The sequence below is a fragment of the Desmodus rotundus genome, chromosome 4 (genome assembly GCF_022682495.2).
Source record: "Desmodus rotundus isolate HL8 chromosome 4, HLdesRot8A.1, whole genome shotgun sequence".
Taxonomy (NCBI): Eukaryota; Metazoa; Chordata; class Mammalia; order Chiroptera; family Phyllostomidae; genus Desmodus; species Desmodus rotundus.
Genome location: NC_071390.1, coordinates 31,766,950 through 31,788,756, shown reverse-complemented (window position 1 = coordinate 31,788,756; position 21,807 = coordinate 31,766,950). Strand labels below are relative to the sequence as shown.

General features: G+C 35.2%; 1 protein-coding gene across 1 annotated transcript in view; it reads left to right on the top strand.

Moving 5' to 3' along the window:
- Positions 1-21,807, top strand: part of PTEN (phosphatase and tensin homolog) — an 82,364-nt gene that overhangs the window by 28,126 nt on the left and 32,431 nt on the right. The window contains exon 3 of the mRNA XM_024563430.3: positions 20,350-20,394. Within this exon, the coding sequence (XP_024419198.2) occupies positions 20,350-20,394 (45 nt within the window). The remainder of the gene's footprint in view (positions 1-20,349; positions 20,395-21,807) is intronic.

Below are 21,807 nucleotides of genomic sequence, written 5' to 3'. Positions count from 1 at the left end.
CCCTTTGGTTTGCAGGCCAGCACTCAATTCACTGAGCCACACCAGCCAGGGCTATACTGTCACTTTTTTACCCATATATAAGCAGCTATACTACAGATTCAAGAGTCCATCTTTTTCCTGTTTTATGAATTTTCTTACTGAAGAAATTTTCCAGATTTTTTTCTTAGTTGTATGTTGATCTTTCAGTCAACCATTAAATTAATTACATGTTAATTTTCAGTAAAAAAAGAAGTGTTTGTTATCCTAACATTATCGTTATTGGCTATTCAGTTAAAAAGAATTGAAAGGAGATTATTTAGAGGTTTTAATGTTTAGAGATTATATTTAGAGATTATTTATTCAAAATAATTGAGGCGAGTATCAATTCCATTCTCTATTTCCAACAGTTTTTGTCCTCTTCCTTCATATTGCCTCTCTGTTTCCTGCTTTTTTTCTTTATTGAGGTGGAAATCACATAACACAAATTACCCATTTAAAAAAAATTTTTTCTCTCACCCCCACAACCGGCAAGTAATAAGGTTGAGGGTTGAGTCCAGGTCTGTCAGATTCCAAAGCTCATTTCCCTAATAACTATATAATCCTGTATATTAGAGGACAAAAATTGAAACTATTAGGCCAAACCAGCCTGTTGTCATCCTTTGTTTGCCCTAACACAGCATTGGTCCACACAATGTGGGGAATCATCAAGGAAGGCCTTTGCTGGTAGTACCCCAGACAACTTATTTATGATTTGAGTCTCCAGATTGAAAAGACCTGTGTAGTGCAGAGCATAATAAATGAAAATAGGCCAATGCCAGGCAAATTATTACAGAATTTCTCTGAGAACACCAGAAATAATGATAATATTTTAAAAGTTTTCAGGATCAATTAGGAAGAATTAGGAATATAAATGGCATCTCAATTTTCAGCAGTACAATTAACGATAGAAGGTGGAGAGAAGGCATATCAAAAGTTGGATGTTCAGTCTAGAATTCTGTGTCTATCCAAACAAACAATTAAGTACAAAAGTAGGAAAACAAGACACTTGGACTAAAAAAATATGTCCATGTAATATTTCTTAGGAATAAAAACAAAGGAGTAAGTCATGAAAGAAAAGGGCTTCAGTAAAGAGAAAATACAGCTCAAGTGAAAAAGAAGCCCCAGGATGACAACGGTGCTGCAAGCTGAAGAGCAATAGTTCTGAAAGGAGCAGTAGGACAGAAGGGGTCAGAAAACAAAAACAAGAACTGATAGGTGGATGTTGAAATATTTGGGGAAAATATGCAATAGAGTCGGGAAAAACAGGTGAATTAGAAACAGGAAGCAATTATTATCTGTTGATGGATTTAACCCAATAGTGTGATATTAGCATTTAAGGGGAATTAAGCTGAGGTGAAACAAAGTGTGTGTGTGTACTAGTGGTTTTGTACGCCCCCTCTACCATAGCAGAAAATACGTAGGTAATTAATAAGTCTATGAGGAGCCGTATTATATAGAAATGCTGAATTAAATACCAGGAAAAATAATCCAAGTAGGTGAGTGCAGTTGGTTTTAGGAGAGACGCAGGAATGTGGGTTTGAGGATGAATAGAGCTGGTGATGAGTATTTTTTTTATTGTGGTAAAATATATATAACAAAATTTACCATTTTAACCATTTTTGACACTTCAGTGCATTAAGCACATTCGTACTGTTGTATAACCATCACCACTATCCCGTGTATAAAACTTTTTTATCATCTCATACTGTAATGTTGTATTCATTAAACATTTGTATTCATGAAGTTACTGTTCAGTAACTTCCCTTTCCCCTAGTCCCAGCCCCTGGTAACCACTGTTCCGTTTTCTGTCACTATGTATTTGACTATTTTAGGTACCGTATATATAAGTGGAATCATACAATATTTGTCTTTTTGTGACTGACTGACTTTACTTGATATATAACATCTTAAAGATTTTTTTGTGCTGTGGTATGTGTCAGAATTTCCTTCTACTTTATGTATATACCACATTCTGTTATACATTCAGATGTCAATGGACTTGGACTTGGATTGCTTCCATTTTTAGACTGTTGTAAATGATGCTGGTATGAACATGGGTGTAACAGTATCTGTTCGAGTCACTGCTTTCAATTTCTTTCAGTATACCTGCAGCAGTGGAATTGCTGGATCAAATAATTCTGTTTAATTTTTTGAGGAACTACCATATTGTTTTCTGTAGTGGCTGTACCATTTTACGTTCCTACCAGCAATACACAAGTTTTACAGTTTCTCCACATCCTCATCAATACTTGTTACTTTCTTAACTTTTTGTTTTTTTAATAGCCTTCCTAATGAGTGTGAAGTGGTACCTCATTGTGGTTTTGATTTATATTTCCCTAACGCTAAATAACATCGAGCATCTTTTCTTGTGCTTATTGACCATTTTTGTATATCTTTGAAGAAATGTCTACTGAAGTTCCCGGCCTGTTTATGAATTGGATAGTTTTGTTGTTGTTGTTGAATTTTAGTTCTTTCTATATTTTGGATATAAATACCTTTTCAGATACGTGATTTGCAAATATTTTCTCCCATTTCTATGGGTTGCCCTTTTACTTTATTGGTAGTGTCTTTTGGTGCAAAAAAGCTTTAAATTTTGATGCCGTCCATTTATCTGTTTTCTCACTGCCCGTGCTTTTGCTGTCATGTCATTGCTAAATGCAGTGTCATGAAGCTTTCCCTCTATATTTCCTTTTAAGAGTTTTATAATTTTAGGTCTTCGAGCCATTTTGAGTTAATTTTTGTATATGGTATAAAGTAAGGGTCCAACTTAATACTTTGTATGTGGATATGCACTTTTCCCAGCACCATTAAAGACTGTCATTTTCCCATTGAATGGTTTTGGCTCATTGGTCAAAACTCATTTGACCATATATATAAGGGTTTATTTCTGGGCTCTCTATTCTGTTCCATTGGTCTGTGTCTGTCTGTATGCCCATACCACACTTTGTAGCTGTGTAGCATATTTTGAAATCAGGAATTGTGAGCCCTACAACTTCATTCTTCTATTTCAAGATTTTTTGGCCATTTAGGGTCCTTTGAGAGTCCATATTAATTTTAAGATGGAATTTTTATTTCTGTAAAAAAAAAATTGGGGAGATTTTGATTGCATTAATCTGTAGATTATGTTGAGTGGTATCGAAATCTTAACAGTAGCAAGTCTTCCAATCCATGAACCTGGAATGTTTATCCATTTATTTAAGTCGTCTTTAATTTTTTTCCCAACAGTGTTTTGTAGTTTTCTGTGTACAGGTATTTCACCTCCTTGGTTAATTCCTAGATATTTTATTCTTTTTGATGCTATTCTAAATATAACTGTTTTCTTAATTTTTTTGATTGTTCTTTGTTAGTGTGTAAAAAAGCAACTGATTTTGCATGTTAATATTGTATGCTGGTATTTTGCCAAATTTGTTTATTCTGACACATTTTTTTGTGTGTGTACTCTTTAAAAATAGATTATTTTAAAAGCCATTTTGCAATCTCAACTATATTGAGCAGAAGGTACAGAGATTTCTCATATACCTCCTGTCCCCACACATGCATAGCCTCCCTCTTTAATCAGTGTACTCCACCTGCATGGTGTATTTGTTATAATTGAGGAACCTACATTGACATACCATTATCGTTCAGAGTCCATTGTTTACATCTGGGTTCACTCTTGGTGCTGCACGTTCTGTGGGTTTTGGACAAATTTATAATCACGTGTATCCACCATTATAGTATCATACACAGTCGCTTCACTGCCCTAAAAGTGCCCTATGCTTCATCTGTTCATCTTCAAGCCTCTGGCAACTACTGACACTTTTCCTACCTCCATAATTTTGAGTTTTTTAAGAATGTCATATAGGTGGAATCATCCAGTATATAGCATACAAAAAGTATGCTCCTATACATTGTCAGTATATAAAAAACCTATAGTATGTAAAATGTTACAGCCACTTTGGTAGACAGTTGGTGGTTTCTTACAAAACTAAACAGACTTCATACACTCAAGAAATTGCATCCCTTTGGCTACTTACCCAAAGGAGTTGAAAACTTAACGTTCTAACAAACACCTGTGCATGGACATTATACTTCTTAAGTGTCTGTCTCTCAAAAGAAGGAGAAGGAAAAAAATAGGCTGTGGATCTAAAATCCCCTGGAAGCTGTTTCAGTCCGTGGGAATTGCTATAATGATAGTCTGCTGCTGTGTCTGCACTTCTTTAATCAGAAGCAGAAGTCAAGGATAGGAACGCAGATCCCTGGTATTTGGGGAACAAGGTCCCGCAAGCTGGTACCAGCTGCTCTAGGAATATGGCATGGTTACCTGCTGGGTGGGGGAGACAGTTAGAAGGGGGTGTTCAGGTGGGGAGCTGCTACCATACTAAGATTTGAAATTGACTGAAATTAACTGATTTACTGTCCAAGCCTTCCCTTGGAAGCTGCAAGCTTTGAAATAGACTCCAGAGTTCTAAACTAGTTAATCAGCTACGTTATGCCAGTACAGTTTTTGTCTAGGTGGGAAGATGGACTCCTGGTGCTTCCTCCTCCGCCATTTCCCTCAACTAAATTTTTATTACAGACTTTTTATATCTTGTGATATATATGTTTATATATTATTTTGACAGTAGGCAGCTTCTTTAGAACTATATCATAAAAATTCTTTGAGGAAAGTAAAGGCTGAAAAAATATGAAAGCAGTGTTTATTCTCACAACTGTCTTTAATGAATCAGGATTTTACTACATTGAATTTAAGTAAGGTATTAGAAAGATTTGTATTCTTGATTTTCCAGGTTTTGTGGAAATTAACCTACTGCTCTTGTCTTAAGTTTTTGTCTACTTTCCAAATATCTACAGTGAATTTTCCCATTTCCCTTTGGAAAAGCTGTTTTCTTGCTTTTTTCCGCCTTTCTATTGTATCAAACTTACGAGGCAGTGAGCCAGATGTGAGCATGAAATCCTTTGGAGGAGAGAGGAGGAAGTGGGAGGGGCAGCCATAGTGAATGTTTTCCTAAGCAGTGTTCAAATTCTTTGAGAGAACTTACCCTCCTTCCTTTTTAAAAATGCTGTGATATTTTCTTTTAAATAGATTGTTTATTCTTATGCTAGTCTCACTGTTGCCGAAAGTGCTAGATAAGAAATCATAAAGTTTAAATATTAAAGGGAGCAGACAAAAAAATATGATTTCACCAACCCTCACTTAAAAAAGACTGTAGGAAAATACTGTAAAAGAAAAGTCAGAGTTCTTGGTTGTACGTGACTGAAAGTAATTCTAAATCAGAAAAGAATCTTTTGAAAAATATTAGATAGCTCATAGCCTATAATTAGCAAACCAGGCTTTGAAGGTTGCAGAAGCTAAGGGAAGCAAGACATGGTCAAGAGGTTACAGTAAGAGTAGTCTCTGCTTAGGACATTGTTGCTTGGACACATGCTGTCTCAGGTACTGCTGCCATGACTGGATATTGGTGATTGCTGTAAAGTTTCAGCTGCTCTGGAGATCTCTGAATTATCTCTGACTCCTCTGTACCTCATTCTCACTACCTAAAATTCAGTGTCCAGAGTAGGATGACCTAACTGTTCTAGAGCTGTACACTTGGGAGAAAGATGGGGAAGAGAGTATTTGCTTCTCACCTCTTGAAATCCTCTTTAAATTAGAATTGTTTTGAATGCTTAGCAGCCCAAAGATGTCAATATCCCTTACAAATTTCTCATTCTTGACTCCTCTTATCCTGAGACCCTCTTCCCAAAGATGTCTATTGTTAAAAGTTTCATATATTCTTTATTTTTTTAAATTTTATTTATTTATTTTTAGAGAGGGGACGGGAGGGGGAGAGGGAGAGAAACATCAGTGTGTGGTTGCCTCTCATGCGCCCCCAATTGGGGACCCAGCCCGCAACCCAGGCATGTGCCCTTAGACTGGGAATTGACCCGATCACTGTTTCGTTTGTAGGCTGGCACTCAATTCACTGAGCCCCACCAGCCAGGGTTTGTATATTGTTTAAAAAAATTGTTTTCATCTTATACCCAGTCTTTAAGAAAAACAAATGGGAATGAACATACTGCATCTTGCTTTTTTTCATTTAACATACTTAGAAAAGGAGATATAATTGATTCTTTTATTGGCTATTTTTTATTCTATTTTATGATCATACTATAATAAACAGTCCTCTCATATATATATATATATATATATATATATATATATATATATATATATATATATAAAAGTTGTTTCCAGTTTATGGCTATTTAAAAACAGTGGTTTAATAAACATTTCACATGTGTATCTTGATGTCCTTTTGCAAACTTTAAGGTAAATGCTTTGCAGTGGAGTTGCTGGGACCAGTGGATACATGGTTTAAACTTTTACCCTCAAAAATGTTATCATTTTATATTCTCTCCAACACGTAACAGAATATTGTTCCCCTCTTAGAACCTTGGCAAACCGAATACTATCAGACTTACACTTTGCAGTTTGTTGTACTTTGATTTTTGATTACATTTCTTTAATTGAGGGATAAGCAACTTTGTGATGTTCATTGGCCTTGCCTATTTTTTTCCTTTGGTTTGTAGGTATGTACTGACCCTTCAACTGATTTTTTTCTTTAATGATTTTTATGAACTCTTTGAGAAATAATTAATAGTACTCTTTCTTCAAACAATTTTATATTGCCTCGCCTCTCTTGCCATTTTAATGTTATGAGATTCAGATGAAGCAGAGATAAAGAGTGTGGTGGATTATCTGTGTTTTGAGTTATTGATTGCTTACTATGTGCCTCACAAATAAGTAAAATCATGGAATATCAAAGATTTTTCTGTTGATGTTTGTTAAGAAATATTCTTAAGAAATAACATTGCTTAAGTAGCAAATTAGAAAATACTTTTAATCTAGAGAAATGTTGTGCACTCACCACTGTTCAGTTACTGAATGACATTATCTTGGACTGCGAAGATGGAAGTGAAAGGGAATTCAGGAGTTTCTGCTTTTTTTCCACCTCTAGCATTATACAGCTATCTAACTTGGAGAATTCTGCCTTATTTATTGTTCCTTTTGTTACAAACATTTACCCCACTCCAACCCCTTTCTTTTGTATTTACGATTTTTATGTGATTATTTACACCTGGTTGTTATATATACCTTTTAAAATCTGAACTTAGAGGGTAAGTTCTCCTTTAATATAATTTTTGTTTTGCCTCCTTTGTGGATCATTTGTAATTGTTTATATAGTCTTATTAGTCTTTCTTTCTTGATTTTCAAGTTATGAATTCATAGCCTGTTATTTAAATGAAGCTTTTGAAATCTGTTTTACTGATCTGTATCATATCTAACTGCTCCAGTATTTCCTTCTTGTTCTGACGTGAACTCTAAAATTATATGAGCACTTTCTCCGTTTCCTGGCATTTCCATTCAAACTTGTTCTTTATTCTTAGTTAGCAAAAGAGTTGTAGTTGGACAGCACAGATATACAATATTTTTATTATTGTGGAAAGTTCTATTGGACAGTGGTATTCTAGATAATACTGTTTTTCTTATCATTCTAAAAAGTTAATAATTTCCAAAGATGTTGTGCTCTTTCTGCTATGTCTGGTATTCATTAAAAGAAATTTGAGATGTTTTTGAGGTCAGTTCCGTTTTATACATTGATAGTTGTAATCAAATTGTTCTTAAACTTTACTGAGTTATAATTTATATGCAGTAAAATGTACCCATTTTAAGCGTACAGTTCAGTGAGTTTTAACATACACAGGGTCTGGTACAAATAACGCCCCTTTTTTTATTACAGAATCTTTTATTACAAAATCATAAGCATGGAATTCTGTAACATAACAATATCACATTTAAGCATACCATATGACATTTTAGGTGAAATGTTCAAATTAAAACTAAAAATTATTAAACCCATATTATTACCCTACCAACCACACTCCAACAGGCCTTATTAATTCTGCCAGACCCTGTATGTTCACCCCATGTAAACATTACCACAGTCAAGATTTAGAAGACTTCTATTATGGTAAAAAGTTTCCTCTTGCCCCTTTGTTATCAGGCACCAACCCTATTTCCAGGCAATATCTAAATTTTCTCTCTCTTACTGTAGATAAGTTTTGCCTATACTAGAATTTCATAAAAATGCAGTTTATACGGTGTGTACTCTTTTGTGTCTGGCTTCATTCTCCTGACATAATATTTTTGTAATTCATCCCTATTGCTTCTATCAATAATTTTTTTTATTGCTACAGGCAGAATTTATTTGAGTTTTGAAAAGAAAAATAACAATTCAATTTTATGTTTTAGTAGTAGTATTAGCAACTATAGGTATATTAAGGTTCTAAGAGCAAATGCTGATTTAACATGAATATAACTGAGGGAATAAATATGGTTAAAATATGGAAAAATATTGAGTTAGCTATAGAAAAAGGTAGCAGATAAGTAACTATTCTGCTTTTTGTTTTCAGATGCTAGTTTTTCTTTTTTTCTTTTAACTTACTTTTGGATTTGTAGGAGCTGTCCAATGTTCTTAGGCTGTTTTCTGAACTGGATTCCTTGGAAGGGGATTTGCTCCTGGGTGTGTCTAGCTGCTAGGAGTATTTGTTGTTAGGATGTGGTTGTCAGTACTTGGATTTTTGTTGCCACTGTGTCTACAGTAGTGCTTGTCACATAGCAGGTGCTCAATAAATTTTTGTTAGATGAATTTTTACTAGTTTCTCATGTACTTGAAGGTTATATAATGCTCTAATTATATAAACTTCAATATCAATGTGTACTGTTGTCAAACAAAGATATACCAGTTGACTTTTAAGAAACAGAATAACTCTTGGGATTTACAGAAACACTTGAATTTATTCCAGTGAAATATATCTAGTTTGTCTGCTAAAACCTTTCAGTGGAAAGAAGGATTGATTAGCTATTATTGAGCATGAGAAAAGCACAGCCAAGGGAAAGGAAGCCTTAGCCAGTGAACTTCAGATATTTTTGGCAAGAGGATTACTGTTGTGGAGATGGAAACATCAGAACGTCTTAGTCTGTTAAAAATTGCTTCATTTAACTATTATTTGAATCCACATTTTTAATTAGCAGCATTCTGATTTCATTTCTCAAAGGTGAAAGGCTTGTGATGAGATACTGGACTCGTCATAAAGATAGGAATAATTTAGTTCTTGTGGAAGTTGGGTTTTTAAATTAATATATTTCCCTTATGGTCATTATGATACTAATAAATCAGTCATATGGCGTGAATTTGAATTTGTCCCTGATAAAAAGTGCCACTCACTATGCTGACAGGATTAGATCTGAGAGGTAAGAAGATCAGACCCTGAACAGCCAGAGTAACTTCACCAAAGTAATAACTGAATTTCTGAGGCCTTTTCAGAGTCAGTATAAAGCTTATCTTGCAACCCAGACTCCTTTCCTTCTATTGGTGTGAGAAGTGTGGTGTTATAGAAAGCCAGCATTTGATTTATGTAATCTTACTTCTTCCCAGTTAAATACTGCATAGCATATTAATTTGCCTGGAGTGTGCTCCAACTTACATAGCAAGTAATGTAAATGTATGTAGTACATTGCATAAAGAAATATTATGAAAATCAATTTTGAAGTTGCTCCATAATCACTGGCTTTCCTAATCGGAGTGTTTAGTCCATCTGTATTTTAACATAATTATTGATATGTTTTATTTATGTCTACCATCTTTCTATTTATGTTTAGTTGTCTGATATTCATTCACTCTCATTCTCATTTCTCTTTTCCTTTCCTCTTTGGAGTTAATAGAGTATTTTTAGGTATTCCATTTTAATTTTTCTATTGAGTTTTTAGCTGTACCTCTTTGTGTGTGTGTATTTTATTTTTTTAAATATATTTTATTGATTATGCTACTACGGTTGTCCCATTTTTTTCTCCCCTTTATTCCGCCCCCCTCACCCTGCACCCACCCTGCCTCCAGCATCTCCCCCTGCCACTTAGTTCATGTCCATGGGTTGTATATACAACTTCTTCGGCTTCTCCATTTCCCATACTGTTCCTAACCTCCCCCTGTCTATGTTGTATCTACCAATTATGTTTCTTATTTCCTGTACCTTTTCCTCCATTCTCCCTCTTCATGTGATCTCCATATCTGCGATTCTGTTCCTGTTTAGTTGTTTCCTTAGTTTGTTTTTGTTTTTTAGGTTCAGTTGTTGATAGTTGGGAATTTGTTGTCATCGTACTGTTCATAGTTTTTGATTTTTTTTTCCTAGATAAGTCCCCTTAACATTTCATATAATAAGGGCTTGGAGATGATGAACTCCTTGAATTTGATCTTATCTGGGAAGCTCTTTATCTGCACTTCCATCTTTGCTGGATGGAGTAATCTTGGATGTAGGTTCTTGCCTCTTTCATGACTTCAATACTTCTTTTCTAGAAGAAAGTATTCAATACTTTCTTTCCCTTCTAGCCTGAAAAGTTTCCTTTGAGAATCAATTTATACTCTTATGGGAACTCCTTTGTAGTAACTGTCTCCTTTTCTCTTGCTGCTTTTAAGATTCTCTCCTTATCTTTAAACTTGGGTAACTGAATTATGATGTGTCTTAGTGTATATCTTCTTGGATCCAACTTTGGGACTCTGAGCATCCTGGAGTTGCATGTCTATTTCCTTCACAAGATTGGGGAAGTTTTCCTTCCTTATGTGTTCAGATAAGTTTTCAGTTTCTTACTTTTCCTCTTCTCCTTCTGGCACCCCTATGATTCAGATGTTGGAACGTTTAAAGTTGTCCTGCAGGTTCCTAAGCCTCTCCTCATTTTTTAAAATTCTTGTTTCTTCCTTCTGTTATGGTTGAATGTTTATTTCTTCTTCTGGTCCAATCCGTTGATTTGTGTCCCTGTTTCCTTCCCTTCACTGTTGGTTCCCTGTACATTTTTCTTTATTTCACTTTGTATAACTTTCACTTTTTCCCTCATTTTGTGACTGAGCTTAATCATTTCCGTGAGCATCCTGATTACCAGTGTTTAGAACTCTGTACCTGATAGGTTGGCTATCTCCTTGTCAACCTAGTTCTGTTTCTGGAGTTTTGATTTGTTCTTTCACTTGGGCCATATTTCTTTGCCTGGGCTGAGCTGTGTGAGTGTGAGGGGCGGAGCCTTAGGTATTCGCCAGGGCTAGGCAACCCACTTTACTGCCTGTGGCACTGTATGTGGTAGAAGGGTCTGAGAGGGAACAATGCCCTTGCTCGGCTTTCAGCAGGCTTTCAGTCACTTCCCTCACTACCCACAAGTGAATTGGGCTATTCTGGTGCTGATTCCCAGGTGGGTGGGTTTCTGTACATTCTAGGACCCCATGGGTCCCTCCAACAGACTCTCCTGTGAGACTGGGAGTTTGTCCTGCAGCTTCAACCCCCACTGATTTTTACAGTCAGAGGTTTTGAGGTTTTATTTCGCAGTCTGTCTGACTCCCCAGTTGCTCTTCCCAGTTTATCCGCAGTCGAATGTGGGACTGCCCGGTTTACCAGCCACTGCTTTTCTGTGCATCCTCTCTGCCTCAGCTGCCCGTCTCTGCCCCCCTACCAGTCTGGATGAATGTTTCTTCTTTAATTTCTTGGTTGTCAGACTTCCGTACAGTTCGATTTTCTGGCAGTTCTGGTTGTTTTTTGTTTTTAAATTGGTTGTCCTCCTTTTGGTTGTGTTAGGAAGCAAAGCATATTACCTATGCCTCCCTCTTGGCCGGAAGTCCTGTGTGTGTATTTTAGAAGATACATATATACATATACTACATATACATATACATAAATGTACATACAGTCAGTGAGTCAGGGATTCAGACAGAGGATGGTAGAGAGTGCTTGTCTCTGCTCCAGAATATCAGGAGCTTTAGTTGGGAAGAATCAGTGACTGGAGATGAATTAGCAAGTTGGGGGCTGAATCATCTAAAGGTATTTTCACTCACATATATGGTAAATGCTGGCATTGTCTGTGTCTTCTTTGAGGTGTTGGCCGAAACCCCTATACTTGGCCTTTCCATGTGGTCTCTCCTTGTAGTCTAGTTTAGGCTTCCTCATACCATGGCAACTTGGTGTCAAGAGTGAAGATCCAGAGTCCAAGGTGGAAAGTGCATGACATCTTTATGATTCAGACTTAAAAATCATGTATTATAACTTCTGCCATACTCTCTTGGTTAAGGCAATCACAAAGGTGTGCCTAAGTTTAAGGGGGAGAACCCATAGACTCCACCACTTGGTGGGAGAAACGTTAAGGTTATGTTGTATGAAAAGCATGTGGGATGGGACATGCGTTCATTCTTGGAAAGTAAATCTACCTCATCTTTTTTGGGGGGTCTCCAGTCTTTTGTAAGACCATGCAATCGATTTTTTTTCCAGATATTGTACTTTTTAGGCCTAGAATTTCTGTCTTTTTATAGTTTCTACATCCTTGCTGATACTCTTCAGTTTTTTCACTTACTATAATCGTTTTCCTTTACATTCTTGTATGTATTTGTCATAGCTGCTTTAAAGTCCATGCCTGCTATTCTCACATCTGGTTTGTCTTGGTGTCAGTTTCTGTTGACAGCTTTTGTTTTTTTCCTTGGTCATCGGTCATGCTTTTCTGCTTTGCATGCCCAGTAAATTTTAATTGTATGTTGAATGTTGTTAATGATCTGTTGTAGGAAGTCTCGATTGTTACCTTCTTTAAGGTTTTGGATTGTTACTTTCTCTAATACCTCAGTTTTGTTTCAGCAGGCATTTAAATTAACAGTTAATCTGGTATTATCAGGCTTGGTTTTCTTTGTTAAAGCAGACCTATTTCAGTTTTGTCTTTGTTGTAGGCCATGGTCCTTACTCCTAAGGCGTGGCCTTTCTGGGGTCCCAGTTGAATACCTAGGGTTCTCAGTGAAATCTCTCCACTCTGACGGGGCCAGAACGCCTCCTAGTATTGTGCCATCTCTGGTGTCATTTCCTTGATACCTGTGGATCCTGCATGTGCACCCCAACTCTTAGCCAAGGTCCTGAGGTGAATTTCCATACAGACTTCTGATAAGCTCTTTCTGTTCATACCCTCTTTTCTGCTCCCCTGTTTTACAAACTCTTAACTGCCTTAGCACCCCAGAACTCCAGTCTCTGCCTGTTTACCTCAGTGAAACCTTTGTTTCATTTCCTTCTGCTGTGTCAGAAAAGAGCCTCCTATCTGAAAGCAAGGCAGTCATGGGTGTTACCTCTTGTTTTTCTTTTCTTAAAGATCTTAAGCCTGTGTTGCCTTTTGTTCCATGCCTAAAAATGGTTGCCTCATAACATTTTGCCCAGTTTTACAGTTGTTTATAACAGGAGTAAAATTTGTATACAAAGAGGACAATACTATATAATGGTCAAAAGTGTCTAAATGCTACTGTCAAAATTTAAAAAAAAATTTAGGGTAAATTTTTTTAAGACTTATTAGAAATAGGACTTTAATCAATTTAAAAAACATTGTACTATTGAATGTGCAAATATTACTTCCTATTGAATTTTACCCATAAATTTGTATTATTTTTCTCTATAAATGGCATATAGAATGAACATTTTTATATTATTCCCTCTGTTCCTCATTAATGACAGATACTGCTAATCAATCATGACATTCTCTCTAGTTTCCAGCTGCATATTGAATATTGCCATCTCTAGAGTATTTCCTTTTACTAGTTCAGTCACTATTATTTTGTTGGATATGTAATGTTATGAACGGTTATCCCAATAGATAATTTTCTTTTCTAGAACTGAAGTGATTTAAAAACATTCATGGTGGAGGTGGCTTGTCTGTGCTCCACAATGTCTGGAGCTTTAATTGGGAAGATTCAGTGACTGGAGATGAGTTAGCAAGTTGAGGGCTGAATCATCTAAAGGTATTTAGTAAGTCCTTAGTACTTGTTAAATGGAACATAAAAAATTGGGAAGCAAAAATTCTCAGCATTTGTGCATATAATAAATAATACTTCAAATTAAAGATGATAAAAAGTTTGCGTTGAATATGCATTGTAGACACCTAGCTAAAGTAACAAAAGAAATGTCTTGATGAGATTAAAGAATGGACTTTTAATGGCTAAAGCCTCTTGGAAGAATTTAAAGAGATAGCGCATTTCCAGCATCTAACACATTGTTTCTGTTTTGTTATCATTTCTCACTGAGGTCCGATTATGATTTTGTGATAGTGTGTGCTAGTAATTTTAAAAAAAGAATGTACTCAGGACAGGCATACTATGAAAGAAGAGGTAATTAAGAAAAACCTCATGAGTCTTTATAAACAGGTATCTCATTAATGAATATCATTAAAATTATTTCTGAAGGACTTTACCACATAAACTCTACTGCTCATTTTTTCTAATTTAAAATAGTATCTGAAAATATTAATTTTATGTAAACTAAAAAATATGTTCAAAAGAAGTTGAGCTGCTATTTTAAACTCAACTTGCTTTTTGTACATAAAATAGTGTGATGTATATGATTTCATTAATTTCGTACTCTTAGAAAATAAAATAGGACAGAAAAATTTTTGTCTTTTGAGTGTAGTATATGCTCATGTTTTAACAACACAATTGTAGAAGTGTTGAACATGAATAGCGAAAACCACCGTCTCTGTCTCTGGAAACTCATGATAATAAGTATGAGCACTACAGTGTGTATCTTATCCTCTAGACTCCAATGTAATATTTATGCGTGGCTGTCACATATGGATAATATTCCTAGAGCTGGGCAGTGCTATGTGTACATCCCTATTAATGTAGTATTGGTTTAGGTATTTGGTTTCAAAACTTAAAATTACCATACGTAGAATGAACTAAAAATGAGCTATTGATCTTCCCAAATACCTTTTTCTTTTTTTCTCACATTTACTTGTAGGCTTTCTGTGAGAATGTTGTATATTGCGAATCATTTGTTGCTTACTCATTTTCTAACAAAAGAAACTCATATAAGAAGATATAGCAGGTAGCAATGAATTGTTTTCTAAATTTTTTAATCACTGTTCTTCAAATCATTTGTGTTTTGGTTATTCCAATTACTCTTTAACATTTTTTAAAATTTCTATATTTCCAACCACATTAAAAAAACTGAGAAAAGACTAAAAGTATAAAGCTTCTTGAAGAAATCATAGAGGATATTTTTATGAACTCTAGGAGTAGGGAAAGATTTCTCAGAGGATACAAAATTCTAAACAAAAGAAAAATTAGATATGTTGGATTTTATAAAAATTTTAAATCATTGGTTATTAAAACGTTACTAAGAAAATGAAAAGATAAATTGTAGACAGGAGCAAATATTTACAATACTATCACCCAGTGGTTCTACTCCTAGCTATTATTTAATTAGAATGAAAGCATATGTCCCCCAAAAGACTTGCACAAGAATGGTTATGTATTTTATTCATAGGAACCCCAAACTGAACGTCCTAAATATCCATCAAAGGAGAATGGATAAACAAATAGTGTTATGTTCATCTAATGAAATAATAACAAAAATAATGAACTATTGCTATATGTAATATATGGAAGAATGTGAAAAAAAATTAGATTGAGAGAAGCCAGTTATAAAAGAATATATATCATATGATTATATTTATATGAAATTCAAGACCGTATTAATCTGTGGTAATATTGGTAGCTTCCTGGGAGCTTGGTGCAGTTTGAGTGCAGATGGTCATGAAGGAATTTTTCTGGGGTGCTGGGAGTGTACTTTATCTTAATTGAGGTGGTGGTTAACAAAGCTCATAGAATTGTATACTTAAGATAATGTGTATTTTACTGTAAATTTTGCCTCAGTTTAAAGAAAAATCCAAAAGTACAATTTGGAAAAGGTGTACAGGAATGTAGAAGATAAAGAGGGTAAAAGAGTGAAAGGTTGTGTAACATACCACTTTCACTGTAGTATATTACAGTTCAGTGTAAGTCTTCTTAACGTAATCTAACATCAGTGCTTCCTTGGTTGGTTGAAGTAGTGGGTTAAGAATTACAACTTCTACTCAAGATGGAGGAATAGGTAAATTCTGTGTGCGCCTTCTCCCATGACCACATCAAAATTACAAGTAAACTGTAGAATGACCATCATTGAGAACCTCCTAAAGACTAGCTGAACCCAAGTTCTGTAACTAAGGATATGCAGTAGACGTCATGTTGGACTGGTAGGAGGAATGGAGATGTGGACTGGGAAGGTGTGGTGGTAAAAGAAACAGGAGGGATGTCTCATCTGAGGATGTTCCCCCTGAGGAGTTAGGAGTCATAACCCCACACTGGGCTCCTCAGCCCAAGGTTTCAGTGCCAGGAAAAGAAGTTTCCATAACTTTTGGCTGTGAAAACCAGAGACGATTGTTGCTGAGTGAGCTGGAGGCCTGTTTGAGTCCAATGCATTGCTCTATATCTTTCCTTTTTAAAAAAAGATTTTCTTTATTTATTTTTAGAGAGAGAGGAAGGGAGAAAGAGAGGGAGAGAAACATCAATGTGTGGTTGTCTCTCGTGTGCCCTGTACTGGGGACCTGACCCACAACCCAGGCATGTACCCTGTCTGGGAATCAAACCAAAAATAAAAAAAGTGTGGTTAACAGTACTTAGATCAGACAAAATAGACTTTAAAGCAAAGGCTATAACAAGAGACGAAGGACCCAGCATTTCCACTTCTGGGTTTTTATCTGAAGAAACCCAAAACACTAATTCAAAAAGACATTTGTTTTTATGTTCACTGCAGCATTATTTATAGTAGCCAAGACAGGGAGGCAACCTAAGTGTTAATCGATAGATGAATGGATAAAGTGGTACATATATGTAATAGAATATTACTTGGCCATAAAAAACGAAACCTTGCCATTTGTGACAATATGGAGGTACCCAGAGGGCATTATGGTAAGTGAAATAAGTCAGACAGGAAAGGCAAATACCATATAATTTTACTTATATGTGGAATCTAAAAAATGAATGATCAAAACAAACTCATGGGTACAGAGGATATTTTGATGGTTGCCAGATGGAAGGGGAGTTTGGGGAGATGGGTGAAAAATGGGAGGTGATTAAGTTGTGCAAATTGCCCTGGGTGGATAGCTCAGTTGGTGAGAGTGTCATCCCGATGTGCCAAGGTCATAAGTTCCATTTCTGGTCAGGGCACATACAATAATCAACCAATGAATGCATCAATAAGTGGAACAACAAATCAATCTCTCTCTCTCTCTCTCTGTCTGTCTTTCAAATCAGTAAGTTAAAAAAATTGAAAAAAAAACCCGCATATTTCTAGTTACAAAAATAGGGGGATGTATAGTATAATATAGGGAATAAAGTCAGTAATATTGTAGTAACTACATATGGTGTCAGATGTGCACTAGATTTATTTGGGTGATCACTTTGAAAGTTACAAATGCTGAATCACTATGTTGTACACCTGAAACTAATATAATACTGTATGCCAACTATAACTGAAAATAAGAAATATTTTTAAAAATAATCACAAAAAGTGACACATACCTGAAATATTTACCTTAAAAAAGAGTTGTACACATGAAATATTAGAACCAAATAGTTCTACAGGGTTTATTAACAATCACCACCACAACCAAAAAGGTGGTTACTTTGCTTTGTTTCTTCCTACCCTTTGGTATCTTTTTGGCAGTCTGGTAAGGCTTATGGACCCCTTCTTAGAGTGACTTTAAATCCATAAAATAAAATTCATGGTATTACAAATAATACTTACTAGTTTTGGTTATAGTAGTTATGAAAATACTTAAAAACCAATTATCTGATATAATGATATAATTATTAATGCATTAAGCGATTCCACTGCTGGGATTATACCCTAAGAGTCCTGAAACACCAATTCAAAAGAATTTATGCACCCCTATGTTCATAGCAGCATTATTTACAATGGCCAAGTTCAGGAAACAGCTTAATTGCCTCTCAGTAAATGAGTGGATCAGAAAACTGGTACATTTACACAATGGAACACTACACAGTAGAAAGAAAGAAGGAACTCCTACCTTTCGCTACAGCATGGATGGGACTGGAGAGTATTACACTAAGTGAAATAACACAGGTGGTGAAAGACAAATACCATATGATCTCACCTATAAGAGGAACCTAATGAACAAAACAAACAAACGAGCAAAATAGAAACAAGGAACAGACTGACAGTGACCAGAGAGGAGGCAAGATAGGGATAGGGGTGGAAAGAAGGGGAAGGATCTACTTAAGGAACATGTATGAATGACCCATGGACATGGACAGCGGGGTAGGGATTGGCTTTGGGGGTAGAGCTGGGTAGAGGAGAGCAAAGGGGGAAAAATTGGGACAACTCTACTAGAACAACAATAAGATATTAAAAATAAAAATACTGGCATGTCTAGTGACTGTTAATTTTGAATTGTTGATTGTAGATATTTTGATATCAGCAACAACTAGTATGACATGAAAAATACCATTTCAATTCCTGACAAAGTTAAAAGTACTGCTTTTATTACTGCTGTAGCATAATTGTTCACATCCAAGTGTTTATGGTCGCTTCTCCCCCCCCCCAAAAACAACAACACACCTGTTTTCAGACTTTCTCTCCATTCTCCTTCCTTCCAATAGTTATACTATAATTTTTTGTTATATCAGTATTGGGTTTTTTAATGTGAATATGACTAAATACCAGCCACAGTAAGTGATGTAGTATATTATGACCATTTTTTCCAGCATATTTTGTTTTCCCTGCAATTAAAATGAATTTTCCTCCTTCCCTCTTTTTTTAACTTTAATTTCTGTGTTCTTAACTTTAATTCACCCTAAACTTGCCCCCCCCCAAGTCGTATAAATCAAACAGCGTGTTTGAGTACATTTGGTATTATACTGCTTTTATTTTCTCTAAGAGTCTTCCATCTGCCCTATCTAATCTGAGTTCGTTGTTCTTGGGGCTTGTTGTAACCCTGTGTGCTTGGGGTGTTCCTTCACTGTCATTCTTTTTTCTTCTCATGAGTTTGACTGTTCAGGTCCTAGAACATCATCCTTTATAGTTTCCTACCCATTTTGGTGGAATACATCCTCTAGTAACTCCCTGACAGAGAATATATGGGAAACAAAATTATTTGAGACTTTGCTCATTTAAAAATGCCTTTTTAATACATTCACAGTTGATTTATAGTCTGTCTTGGTAACCATGGAATAATTTTCCCTCAGAGTCTGAAAGTTTTACCTTACTTTTTTTCTAGCTGGTAGTGTTGACATTAAAAAGGGTTATGTCATTATGATTCCAGATTCTTTTTATGGAATCTATTTCTTCTCAGGGAGCTTCTAAGGTCTGTTTAGCTCTTCAATATTCAGAAATTTCACTGAGATATGCATGCCTTTATTTGGGTATATTTTCATCATTTTTTGCTGGGTACTCTTTGTGTCCTTCAGTAGGAAACTTGTGTCCTTAAGCTTTGTCTATTTTTCTTGAATTTTCTTCTATGTTTTCTATTCTTTTCTTTGGAACTGTTATTCCTGTGTTGAGCCTTTTGGACTTCAAATCTTACCTTCTGTTTTCTATTTGTGTTTTTATTCCCTTTATTCTGACATTTCCCTAGCCTTACACTTTTTAGATGAGATTGGGCGCGTTCAGGGTGGTGTGGCCGTAGACTAGCCTTATACTTTTTAATTCCTCATAGGATCAAACAAATTTATGTACATAAAGTACTAATTTACCCAGTGCCTGGCATGTAGTATTCTTGTGTTGGGTGTAATTGTTGTTAGTTTCTTAAGTAATTGTTCAGAGGGAGGGGGGTCTTTGGTCTTGATTTTTTTGACTTATTAGCTGTATGACCTTGGGTGAGTCCTGTAATTTCTTTGATACTTACTTCCCTCATCTGTAAAATGTGAATAAGCTCTGTTTTGCCTGTGAGCATCAAATGAGAATATATATGTGAAAATGCTTAATAAACTTTGTACAGAGTTAATAGTTACTACTTACATCTTTGCAATATCAAAAGTTTCAGTTAGAAAGAAAATGATGGCTTTTAGGGTTATTTTAAAGATTATTTGATTGCACGTGACTATTTCTCCCAAATCTATATGAACTAGGTAATGTAAGTTAAGTTAAATGTTAATGCTACCCTCTAAAGAAATTATTTCTTAGTACTCAACCTCACTATGTTAGGTTGAAGAGAGAAGATTATGAAAATATTTATCCTATGAAAAGCTCTAACTTTACTTCAGATTGTATAAATCTGTGTAATGTAATAATTATTTAAGAATGACCTGGTTACTAGTTTTAACCCATAGAAGGAATATTTTTCTATAATGGTATTTGAGATTAGGAAAATAGGAAAAATAGAATCTGTCTTGGTTTTTCTCAATAGTATTAATGTAATTTCAAATGTTAGCTCATTTTTGTTAATGGTGGCTTTTTGTTTGTTTGTTTTGTTTTAAGGTTTTTGGATTCAAAGCATAAAAACCATTACAAGATATACAATCTGTAAGTATATTTTCTCATTTGTATGCTTCCAAATACTTCTAAAATAACTGTTAAGTGAAAGTTATTTCCTTGTTAGATTAAGGTCAAGTTAAAGATATATTTGAATAGAACTGTATTTCTAAAACAGTTAGTTCAAGAAGTCTGAGAGCATTGTTAGGTCATTTAGAAAGTGTAGTGATGAGGTAAAACAATGTTGGCACAGATTTATGTTGCTTGATCTGCTTTAAATGACTTGGCATCTAGCCCATCTTTGATCCCATAACCATGTGGTAACTTGAAGTGTAAAATATAGCAGACCTTCTGTTAAAGCATTAGTGACATCTTCCTAGGTATGCTCCACAGTGAATATAATTTTGCTTATTCTGTGTCCCTAGGTCACTTGGTTGATGCAGCTCTTAGGGTATTCTCTAACTGCGTATAACATTTACATTACCTAAAATTGTTGTAGTCTTTGGGGCAGGGATGGAAGGATTGCCCAATTGTGATGTGGCTAGCTGACCTTATCTTTAACCTTTTTTTTCCCCTCTTGATTCTGTAACTAGAGATGTGAAAAGCAAAAAAGAAGCAAAAGTGGGCGTGGGGCAAAAGGGGACTAAATGGTAATGGAAAAAATACAATAAAAATAAATAAGATAAAAGAAAATTCATCTGGAAAAAAAAGTAAAAAAAAAAAAAAAGAAAGAAAAGTGTATATTTAACCATTTCTGCTCTGGAAGACTATTTTTCTTTCCCAAAACAGTGAACATTTTTTATTTTTAAACAAGGGTATATAAAAATAAAATGTATTATTTTTCTCCCTGGATTTTATTTTTCCTATGTGATATATATATATAAATCATGCAGCAGGAAAGGGCATTTGAATCTTCACCAAGAAGTATTTTCTGTGTCTTATTGGCTTGTGAGATGTTGCTTTCTTATCTTTAATTTAGTGATCTTTCTGTTCTGATAAGACCTGAGAGTGAAATAGACTCCAATATGGTTTCTTTTAGTGAGTTTTCACTAATTTCCTCAGATTCACAAAAAAGCAAACATTTATTGTGGATTGCCATTATGAAGTGGCATTATAAAATAGACGTATAGACATCATAAAATATGTTGTCGGTCCAGAGGTAAGATGTAGTTCTAGTCCTCAGGTAATTTGTAATGTAATGTGAAAGATAAAGAGAGAACTCTTGTATGGAAGAAAACTAAAAGAAAAAGATGTTTGAGCTGGGATGAAAAGAATGAGTAGAGATTGACCCGCAGGCCTAGTAGGAGGGGAAGTGGCACTGCAGGCAGAATGGCATATAAGAAACTCGTTGGCATACTGTGGCAGATAACTCATTGTGGTCAGATTATGGTGTGTGCAGTGGGGAGTTGGCTGTGGTAGAAACAGATGACAAGATAAAAGAAAGTAAAAGGCACTGTGGAAACA